Genomic DNA, 12072 nt, shown 5'->3' on the forward strand with positions numbered 1-12072 from the left:
CTTAAAAAAAATAAAAACTTCTACTTAGTTTCATTCACAGGTGAGTTTGACTTAGGATGGCTTAAAATTCAGACCCCTTTTCTCTATCTACGAAGAAAAGTGTTAACATTCAACACTGATAACAGAAAAAGTATTATGATCTTATAACCTTGATTGAGAGGTGGGATATGGGTAATTCCAATAAGTTTACAAGAGTTGAGATATTACTGTACCTTTGCTTTTTAATAGTAAACATTTACACATACCTTACATTTGCCTTGAAATAATTACTGTGGGCCAGGCCTGTGGTAAGCACTTTTCATAGATTATCTCATTTTTGTTTCCCAACCACACTAGGCTGTAAGAAAATTTTAGCCATTCCACCCAATAGAACCTTGAAGTTTAAATAGGTTCCCCTTTAGTAAGTGGTGGAGCTAGGATAGTGACCCGAACACATTTATTTCAGTCTATTTTCTTCAAATTATGTAACATTACTATGATTTTGACTGCAAATATTTTAAATATATAATGTCTGAGTGTGAAGATGATGGACTCTTTAATAATACTATTTTCATTTAGAAATGTGTTATGTTTTTTTGTTTGTTGGCTCTTCTTTTGTCCCACATTCTTCACTGTTTTAATATTTTAAAAAGTGTTTTTACTTCAGATAGTTTTTCTTCAACTAGTTCTCGCTGAATTATTTTCATAACTCCAGTGCATTGCTGTGGCATTATATCATCTTTAGAATATGTAAGACTGTAGGGAAATTTGATAGAAAATCATAAAGATTGTTTATTTCCAAGTGAATTATTTGTACCATTTTCTTTTACTCTAAGTAAACTTGAACCTATACTATTTGTTAATATAATTATTTCAAGGCATCTCTTTGAATTAGGAAGGCTATGCATTTTTCTTTTACACTCTGTAAAATTCTCCAACTGTGAAAATATTAGGCAATACTTTAATGAAACAATATAGAAACAAGATAGGAAAAGTTGAAAGGATCTTTTATTCTCTCTGATATATTTTTTTTTAAGATTTTATTTATTTATTTTAGAGAGAGACAGAGAGAGCATGAGCGGGGAAGAGAGGGAGAAGCAGGCTCCCCCCTGAGCAGGGAGCCCGACTCAGGGCTCAATCCCAGGACCCTGGAATCATGACCTGAGCTGAAGGCAGACACTTAACCGACTGGGCCACCCAAGTGCCTCTCCTCTCTGATAAGTCAGTTATAGAAGGAAAGAACACATCTGTTATATTTTGAAGACAAATTTGTCCTTAAATAGATCTTGAAGGTTCGATTTTACTTTCTCCAGCTGGTTGAGTCCTATCTTCCATGTTTGCGGACTCCACACAGGTCCCTCAGCTTCCCAGCCCCTCAAGCAAGTGAATTTTCCTCATGGTGCTCAGACCCAACCACAAACTACAGTAACACCTCAGAAAGGGCATTATTTTGGGATCCTAAAGGCTACATTCCCTTGTTTTCAACATCCTCCTTCCAATAGATGAATAAAATAAATAAATAATTGTTTTCTCATTTGATACATCAATTCCCAAAACACTGAATGCTGTCAGTACTGGATTGTTGTCAGCCTTATTCATTTTTATGTTTATCTATTGAGTCACTCTTTATTTCTTACATTATATATGAAAACCTCTATGTCAGATGTTCGTCTACCAGCTGATGAACAAAAGTTCAAGCTCTCTGTGGCACAACTACGTTTTTGGTAGAGTTAACATGTCTATTGAAATGTTTGTACAATAAATTGACTTTTATTATTTTCTTTTCATTTTTATTTTTCATGAGTATTGAAAAAACAAAATAAGTGTGGATGTATTTATTAGTGCTGATGCTAGTAAGACATGTAGGGGCCTTAAATATAAAGCAATTGAAAATAAGAGGTTTGCATTATTGACTGTACTAGAGTTTGTGAATTTTTATATTAAATCAGACAATTATCAGTGAAGTCAGTTGCGAATGATAAAGAACAAAATAAAAGTATATATAGGACATGATAGATTTTTTATTGTATATTGTGAAAGGTGCCAGATTAAAACAATCTATATATAGAGAGATATATTCAAGACTCTAAATTAATAAGCTCATCATTTAAATTTCCTGCATTGATTCTCAATAACACAGTAACTTAATATAACTGAAGGTCTGTACAGAGATGGACTTACTACTATTTGTCCTCTTTCAAAGGTTAGAAGATTGCCTTCCAATTTCCAAGATCTCACATGTCAATAAGTGTGTGCCTGAAGCCAATTTTATTTTAAAATTTCCCTTAAAATTACAAATACTGAAGTTTGTTTATATGATTGTGGTGTGTGTCTGTTCGTGTGTATTAGGGGACAATAGTTAGACTACTTGATAGGACAACATGAAGATTTAAATGACCTTAAACCTTAAGTATTTCCTTTGATGCCTTGAATCCTCTTTTTACCCTTTTGTTAATAATCATTTATATTTAAATATCATTTATACACACACACATACATATAAGTTATATATATCAACATTAGAAATGATTTCCCCTGAACAAAAAAAGGGATGGTCAGTATCACCATGAGAGAACAGTGGTAGGGAGTATACAAAGTTGGTGTAATGTTAGGGAAAAAGTATTGCCTTGCCCATGATAAACTGCATTCTCAACTGTTGCTATGCACCCATAGTCAATATTCATTATTCTAAAGAACTTGTTATTTACAAACTATGATAGAGTTGTCATGATACAAATTACACATTCACTCAATGCATCTCAGCTGACATATCCATCCTTTTGTCTTTGATTATTACCTATAAGTTTTTGACTCCCAAGTTAGTAATCCCATCTTTGACATAAATTCTAAGAAATAGTTCTGCAGGGTCACTCCTTCTACTGGATGTTTCCAATGGAGAATGTTATTCCATTGAGAGTCAGAATGCTCAAAGCCAAGCTCCCTTACATGTTCTCCACAGTGGAGCTTAGTTGCAACATATCTTAATGTTATCACTTATGCTAGAAACCTCAGTTTCTTTCTCTCTCTCCATTGTGTATATTTTCAGTGTTTCATAATCTTACCAGATCTGTTTTTCATAATTCATCTTCTTCAGATAAATCTTATTGCCACTGCTTCCTTCAGGCCTTTATCATCTAGATAATGGCCTCAATGTCTTCTTTGTTATGATTTCCCTTTAAACTGTCTCCTCTTTCTCTTAATTAATGCCTATGGGCTTATACAAGAACCTAATATGTGATGTGGATACTATAGTGAACAAAATAGGCAGTATTTCCTGCACTTTGTGGAGCTTGCATTTCCAATGAGAAGTGTCAGCAGTAATCATGATAAATGAGTAAATTATACAGCATGTTAGAAGCTGATAACTACTGTGGAAAAAGTAGAACAAGGAAAGGAGGAAAAGAAATAATGGTTGAAAGACGGAAGTGTGGGGAGGTGTATTCATTTAAAATAGGTTAGTCCAAAGAGTCCTAAGAGAATGACATTTGAACAAAAATTTGAAGGAAGTGAAACAGTGAGCTTAAAAATATTTTGAGGAAGAGCATTCCAGACACAGGAACAGCACATCAGAAATTCTGAGGCAGGAAGATAACTAATATGTTCAAGGAACAGCAAAGAACTAGTGTAGTTGGGGCAGAGTAAACTAGGAAAAGAGGAGAGGGGATGAGTTCAGAGAAGTAACAGGGATAATTGGATAATGTGACATTTTTTTAGTTCTAGGGCGGGCTCTGGCTTTTACCCTCAGTAAGATGGAAGACCATCGTGGAGTTGTGAATGGTGAAATGAAATTATCTGAATTATTTTTTGCAAAACATTCTAGTTGTTGAGTGGAGAGTATCTTTTTAAAATTCAAAGATCACTACAATATTCCCCTGCTTTAAAATATGTTTTTTTTAACTCATACTGAGGATAAACTTCCAGTCTCCCATAATTGACTAAACTCCTCATCTTCTGATATTATACTTCTCAAGACACCCATTGGAAATATCAGTCCTCAATATGTGATTCCATACTTAGGTGCTAAAACTGAGCACTACAAACTACAACTTTATAAAAATGGAAAAAAATACAAGTGGAAGTAATTAAGGAATACTTTGTACGGATGTTTGAAAATGTGCTTCATCTTGAGGATAGATAAAATCAATTAGTCAAAGAGGAGAAAAGAGGGATGAGGATGGAAGATGTTGTATGGAGGATGTTGTATAAGCAAAGGCATAGGATTAAGAATGTCCAGCTGGACAGGAATTTATGCCTGTTGGGGAGAAATGGAACAGATAGAAGCCAAGGAGAAGAGTTTAGACTTTGATGGCACATGTAAGACAGGAAAATTATAAAATTTTAAGTAGAATAAAATAATAAAATCCATTTTTAGACAGAAGCCTGACAGATAGGTCTGATTTATGGAGGAAAAATGAACAAACAAAAAACAATTCTCATATGAGTCAAAACTTGCTCTCTATCTAAAGGAGCATGCCCTTGTCATATCTCGGGTAAAATCAATGACCTTAGGTGAGTGATGCTTTTGACCAAAGAGGCCTTCTGTTATTTTCCCAAAAGATTTATGCCTGGCCAAAGGGAAGAAAATGGAATTGAAGAAAAAGGGAGTTATTTGTCTTCTCTGTGCTTAGGTGTGTGTATTGTTGGTATGTATCAGATCCTAGGCCTTTCAGTGATGTTTACCATCAGACGTATAATATCAGTGTGTGACAACCACACTGAGCCAAAAGAACATGGTAAACTCTGATTTATATAATAAAGTTGATGTTTTGTTTGTCAGGTAACAGAAACACGGACTGGTCCTCTTGGCTGCAGTAACTATGACAACCTGGATTCTGTCAGTTCTGTTCTGGTTCAGAGTCCCGAGAATAAGATTCAGTTGCAAGGTATGTGGCTAAAATTACATTAATTCTCTATCAGTCTGGATAATAATTATCCAGTTGTGATTTCTTGCTTCTTCTTCTTCTTCATCTTGTTGTTTTTGTTGTTGTAAACAAGCTGTATATGCAGTACTAGGCTATTAAAATTCTCATAAAAGGGTAATTTCCTAATTTTTAACTGATACTAACATTCTAGACCATATAAAGGAAATGTCAAAATTCACTTTACTTCTTAAAATAAGTAATCTATAGTAATTGAAAATGTATCGTGATAATATTTTTACTTCCAAAGAGTAATCATTTTCTCAATATGTAGCAATTTTTCAATGGTCTGTCTGGGTTTTGACTTTTTCCTGAGATTCTAGTAAAAGTTGTAACCATACTTTTGTACACGGTAGCATGAACTGCTGACATTTTAAATATAACCTAATATGGTAGCTAGAACTGCGTTTATCCTCTCATAGAAACATATTTGAGAATATATTAACATAATATTTATATTCCCATTATAAAAATGGATTACGTGATAATGGTAATAATTTACTTTTTTTTCTATTCCTATATTTTGTTAGATAGTTCAATAGAGGATTTTTAAATAACTTACAACAGATATATACTGCCCCCAAATAGGTTATTGGTGTGTGTACTTACTTGTTCATATAGGTACAAAAGGTTATGAATACACGTTTAAACATGTACTAGTTGAAGAAGTTCAGAAAAGTCTTTGAAGACACATTGTCTAAGCTAAGGTGACTGATCAAAGGGATAATTTTGTTATTCTTCTCTAGTCTACCTTTTCTCTTGTCTACCTTTTTTAATTGCGTAAGTTAGAGCTGCATTTACATTATTCGGTTTTACATAAGAATGTTTAAAAGTTCCAGAAATTCTGACATTTTACCTCAACTTTTCGATTTTGAAAAATGTAAAAGCTTTGGGTTATTTAAATTTATGATAAATAATAAATGAATCTCATCTATTTTGAATTGTAAACAAATTACAAAGGAAGTACTTAAAAATTTAAAGTTTAAATGCCATCCAATTTCTCATTATCAATCTTAGATTTAAAGTTATTGAAATATTGTTTCTAATTTAAACAAATGCATTCTACCAATATTACTTGTAATTCTCTATTGCTTACTCCTTTTTAAATGTATGGATCAACTTGCCCTCAGAATATTAAGTTTCATCAAAAAGGAAAAAGAATATTTATATCAAAAAGATGTTTATTTAATTGATTTATTAAAATTTATTTATTAACATGATTTTTTAATTTTTACTGTTTGTGAAGCACTGTGCTTAGTTTTCAGAATATTATATTATAAAAACAAGGCTCAATCTCCTATATATCTTGAAAAAAACTAACAAAGGAATAAGTGAAGTAACACTTTTCTTTTGAATAATTATTGTGTCTATTTTTTTCAATTTATGTAAGTAATGCAGATATCTGCACGTCTATTTTTTGTCTTTTTCTATTTTCTAGGCTTATATTTTCAATTGTCTATTACAACTTTATTTATATACCTGTGGTACAAAGACCTTTCCAAAGATAATCTCAGGAAATCAGTATCAGACTCCTCAATTTCCCATGTGTTCTTTCTTAAACTTCATCTATATATATATAGTCTAAGTATTTATGTTGAGTCACGTTTTCAACCCCACCTTTAATAGCAGCCCTTCTCCACTTAAAAAAAAAAAAAAAAAGCAAAGCATTAGATTCTAGATGAATGCTACCATGATACATGGAGGGTATAAAAGATTTTAGGTCACTGTATGTGGCAATTGGAAACACTGGTGTCTCAAAGTAGAATTTTATCAGAGCAAAGAAAGCATCAATACGAATTATTAAAAGTAAAAACATTAAGCAACAAATTCAGAACAAAACTCCTTGATTTAACTATATTAGAATTAACATTCAGAAATGAGATGTCAAAGGGATGCACATAGTATGTTAATTCTGACTTAAAAAAATGAAATCAAATGTTTTCTGGCAGTGAGTAAGCTGGATTTACCTGTTTGTTTGACTTTGAGATCTGTTTTGCCAACTAGATTACAAATAAACAGTTCAAAAATTGAAAAAGCCATATCTACAAATCCAAATTATTGATGACAATATATGTAATATATATGAAAAAAAAAGTAACTCTTAAGGAAGTATTAGAAAATATGTTTTGAGATTAATAACATTCCAATGTTTTCAACGCTTTATAAATTTAACATATCAAACAAGATACTTCTGAGTGAAAAGGTAAAGGAGTAATGGAAAGTCATTTATTGAGTCTTGGTAATAACTTTTTGGTAAAATTCCCAGAAACTGAGATGTGAATGATTCATATGATTGAGTAACAAATACTTTTCCAGATCAGTTCGTTCCTAATGTTTTATTTCAACAAAATTGACAAACGACTGGTTTATTATCAAATAGATTTAATGTAATTGTTAATGATAGGTCACTATGTATTTATTTTTGCTTATAATAAAAACAGAATGATATTGCTTCATAAAACTATTTTGTTTCCTATTTTGTTTCTCTATTGATGTATTGGAACAAATTTTCTTTTCTTTTCCTTTTTTGATATTCTTAATAGTTTATTATGAACTAGTTTCACAGGCCACAGGAAGGAAAAGGACTATGTACAGCCTTACAGGAAACAGGCAAGGAGCTGAGGAGGACCAAGATGAGTCTAGGGCCTTGGTGGGCACATTCCTGGGGGAGGGGATGCTGAAGGGGAAACCAGACAATCCTGTGAGAAACCAAGAACGAGGGCATAACAAACAAACATGTCTGTGGTGACGTGGCCCTGGGGAATCAGGCCCAAGCTTTTGTGGAGCTGCTTCCATAATTCTGTGGCCAAGGGTCAAAGAAGGCCTGCATCCCCCGGGGGGGGCCACATCCTGAAGGGGGCATGTGCATTGGAGTTCCTCATCCAGTGGTGATCCCCAATGGGGGATCCATGGGAGGCCTCATGCCTGGAATGGGTGAGCCTTGGCCCATAGATGGCGGAGGATCCCCACAACCAGTTGGATATTGGGTCGGGGTCCCTAAAATCCTAGCTATGGCAGCATTTGCAGTGACTGCAACAATGCCTCTTCTTTGTGGGGTCATCACCTGTTGCGATAGCCCACCACCCCCCTGGGACTGGCCCAGAGAGTCCTACAGGAGCCTGGGGCAGTGGAACACCAGCTGGGATTCCTCAGCCAGCAGCTCTGCCGATCCCTGGGGCCCTGGCAGCTAGCAAGTGACACTGGCGCAATGTCATTATCTTTGGGAGGAGGTTTCTCTACTGTCATTGAGACCAGGTCCTACCCCCGAAGTAGCCCCAGACCCCCTCCTTGGTTCTCTTCTCTTTCTGCTTATTTTGAGTTCTTTGGCTTGAACTCATTACAGTCCCAGAGTTTCAAATTCATATGCTTGTGAAAGACTTGAAGTTGCCAGGGAAGATAGGGCTGTGCTGCAGGATGCCCCTCATCCTGTAATCCAGGTGCTGCAGCATCCTGCTGCTCTGACCAGGATTAGGCTTTGTTGGTATATAAAGAAATATAATATTTTTATTTCAAAATAGAAATATTTTTAATGCAACAGATCACCTACTCTTGGTCTATTTAATAGATGATGAACATTTTAGGTGGCAACTTTATCATGTCCAACAGAGTCCTTAGATTCTCACACTATTTTAGGTAGTACAGTAAGAGCAAAGCAGCACTGAAGAGCACGGGTCAGCTGGTCATTTTCACTTTGTTGTTTGTCTTGCTAGAACATATATTTCTGTGATGCAAATTACAATTTTCCTGATGTCTCATCAGTTTTATAAATTTCTTATGCATTTATTCCCCAAGTATTGCTTTTTTCCTTCTTACCTCTTATTCTGAGGTTCCATTAAATATATTTTTAGACCTTTCAGTCATGACCTGTATGTATTTTATACTGTCTTCTGTATTTTATGTTCTTTTGCTATCTTTTACTATTCTGTGTTCAATATTTTTTTCTGGCATATTCCAGTTTGCTTATTATCTCTTCAGCTCTTTCTAACCTGCTATTAAATCCATCAATTATTTCTTAACTCCAATTTGTATATTTTTACTTGTGCAATTTCCATTAGATTATCATTTATGATTTCCAGTGCCCTTCGTCAGATGCTTCCTTTCATTGCACATCCTAGGCTCAGAACTCAGCTTCCCTAAGCATTGTCTCAGCGCCAAGCAGACTTTCTGTAATTACAGTCCTATTGGTATTTTTACTCTGTTGTTCTTGTACATTAAAAAAAAAAAAAATCCCTAGGAGAGCCTCCAGTTACTCTGACTTATCTACCAAGGCAATGGATGTTATCTTTCTAAGTATCAATATCAATATTGTTCATGTTACTGATCTGGTTAAAATATTACAAGGTTTTGAGTAGTCTGTCTCCAGACTTCTCCCCCACCAAAAAAGAAAAAACCTTGTTATTTTTAGTGTGGTTCTACAGAATGTTAGTTTTCTTTTTTTAGGGATATGTAGTTATATAGATAGATATAGAGATAAAAATAATTGTAAATATCCAGTTTTGTAATAAATAGCAATTAGGTATTGGCCAAATTTTTCCTTCTGTGTTTTTTTCTTTACTGATCATTTTGAATATTTAAGGTTTTTTATTAAATTTTCCTATGTAAAAAGAAATGCTGAAATTGGAATTATATTTTCTTGAAATATCATAATAAATGTGAAACCAGTAGAGAAACCTAAATATTAATCATATAGCCCTATCTTCATTTTTTAATTTTTTCTTAAGAGACATCAACATTACTAAATTTACATATAGAAAAGTGATGAATCTTATCTCTAGGGCTGTGTTAAAACATGGCCAGGACATCACCTGTGAAACAACTGAAATCAGTCCATCTGCTTCCCTGTAGTCAGTCTTAGTGATCACTCCTGAACAAGAGAGTCATATAAGTTATGTATTGTTAATGACATGAGGTAAGCATTACCATCAGCATCTGTAACACTTTTACCAACGCCACAACATATTGTATTATGATATCTATGTAAATGTGGGCTGATAGTTTGAAAGTAAAGTGAAAATATTGAAAACTATTTGAAATCAAGTGGTGGGAAATAAGTATGTGTCTCTTTTTAAAGGTTTAGGAAGGTAGGCTCGATCTACATTATGTAAAAATAACCAAATATTCTAAACAAGGGAAACAGCCAAAGAGAAAGACAAATACCATATGATTTCACTCATATGTGGAATTTAAAAAACAAAGCAAATGAGCAAAGGGATAAAAAAGAGAGAGACAAACCAAGAAACAGACTCTTAATTATAGAGAACAAACTGACGGTTACCAGAGGGGTGTGGGTGAAATAGGTGATGGGGATTAAAGAGTGCACTTGTCCTGATGTGTCCTGGGTGGTGTATGGAATTGTTGACTCAATATATTGCACACCTGAAACTTATATAACACTGTATGCTAACTGGAAAACTTAAAAATAAATAAATAAATAAATAATAGTGAACAATTAAGTAAATTTTTTAAAAATCAGATAATCTGAGGGTTTAAACAGCTCTATAAATTCTGGGATTCTTGAACAGTGCATAGAGTCATCATATGTTGAAAAGAATTACAAATATTTGCAATTTTGTAGGCTCACATAATTTTCTTTTTTTTTTCTGGCTTAGATAATTTTCTATTTATAGTTTTCAATCCATGACTTATATATTAAATTATTAGCCTTTATTGAATATTTTAAATGTGTTATGCTTTTTTTTTAAGTATGTGCTTTTTTGTTTGTTTGTTTGTTTGTTCTTTAAGGGCTACAAGTCCTCCTTCCAGACTATCTTCAGGAACGTTTTGTACAAGCAGCATTGAGCTACATTGCTTGCAATTCTGAGGGAGAGTTTATCTGCAAGGACAATGATTGCTGGTGTCAGTGTGGTCCCAAATTTCCAGAATGCAACTGCCCCTCCATGGACATTCAAGCCATGGAAGAGAATCTTCTTCGAATAACTGAAACCTGGAAAGCCTACAACAGTGACTTTGAGGAATCAGGTAAGACAACTTTTAATGTAACATTTAAACTTTGCCAAAAGAAATACTATATTGAAATGACTACTTTATCCTTTTGGAAGAGACTATGATTACATAATTGGGAAGCCTTTTATTTAATTTTTTATTATTATTCTTTCAAATAGACATCCATATCACTTCTATTACCACTGATTCAGTATTTTTACTGAAAGCATATATGGTGCTTTTTGTAGTACTGTGCATTATCGTCACTAGAACCTCGCCTGCTCTTGAGCTGATGTATTAGTCATTTAAGAAAGAAAGCCTTTGCCTTTCTCAATATAAGAACTTATCATCTGATTTCTCTGATATCTCTTTAGACTTTTCTAGTGGTCCCTGAGTTTCATTTGTGAGGGAAAATGCAGAGAGCATTTGTTCTATACCTTCTTTACATTAACATGAATCTCATGAATGTGCAACTTCACTTAACTACTGATTTTTTAAATCAAATTTAGATCAATTTTGATTTATGTTTGTGGGTTTTGGTTTTTGTATTTCTGAATTTTTATGAGTGCCTATATGCATTTTCAATATTGTTTCTTACTAATTGCATAACCTATAATAGCTTTCATTTCATAAAACATTGAATTTTAATAAAAGATTAAGTATGTCTCAACATAAAATTAAAAATACTGATAAAAGTATATATAATAATACATGAGTAAAGAATAATTAACATCCTTAGAGTGTGGTGAGTATAATTATGTAGTATTTAGTCAAAAGTGTTAAACTGATTTTCAAGTGGGCAGAAAAGGTTTAGCCAAGAGGTCAGAATTATATGCTTGGGTATTATAATTCTTGTGGTGATTAATTTAACCAAACATACTTAAAAAGTAACAACAAAATTCAACCTCCATTCGTGATAAAAACCCTTAACAAATTAGACACCGAAGGGACATATCTCAACACAATAAAGACCATATATGACAAGTCCACAGCTAACATCAGATAAGAAACAACACAATTGATTATTAAAATAAAACATCATCTTTTTGCAGAGTAGAACCACCAAATTATAAAATAAAAGGATAGGTAAATAGATATAGGAAGGATTAATGAATTTATGATTTCTTAACATATATTTTGATCAAAATAGTGCATAATAAATAATGCTTTTCAATTTTAGTAATATTTCTATTTATATAAACAGGAAAAACTATCTAGAATCAAAGATCTT

General features: G+C 33.3%; 1 protein-coding gene and 1 pseudogene across 4 annotated transcripts in view; one reads left to right on the forward strand and one right to left on the reverse strand.

Annotated features, from left to right (window-relative positions):
* The window catches only part of BRINP3 (BMP/retinoic acid inducible neural specific 3), a 375365-nt gene that overhangs the window by 240520 nt on the left and 122773 nt on the right, over positions 1-12072 (forward strand). For all 4 annotated transcript variants that reach the window (XM_036112049.2, XM_036112048.2, XM_036112047.2 and 1 more), the window contains 2 exons: positions 4757-4862; positions 10641-10877. In XM_036112049.2, the coding sequence (XP_035967942.1) occupies positions 4757-4862; positions 10641-10877 (343 nt within the window). The remainder of the gene's footprint in view (positions 1-4756; positions 4863-10640; positions 10878-12072) is intronic.
* Positions 7538-8356, reverse strand: LOC118548220 (small nuclear ribonucleoprotein-associated protein B pseudogene; annotated as a pseudogene).

This window comes from Halichoerus grypus, chromosome 7 (genome assembly GCF_964656455.1).
Source record: "Halichoerus grypus chromosome 7, mHalGry1.hap1.1, whole genome shotgun sequence".
Lineage (NCBI taxonomy): Eukaryota > Metazoa > Chordata > Mammalia > Carnivora > Phocidae > Halichoerus > Halichoerus grypus.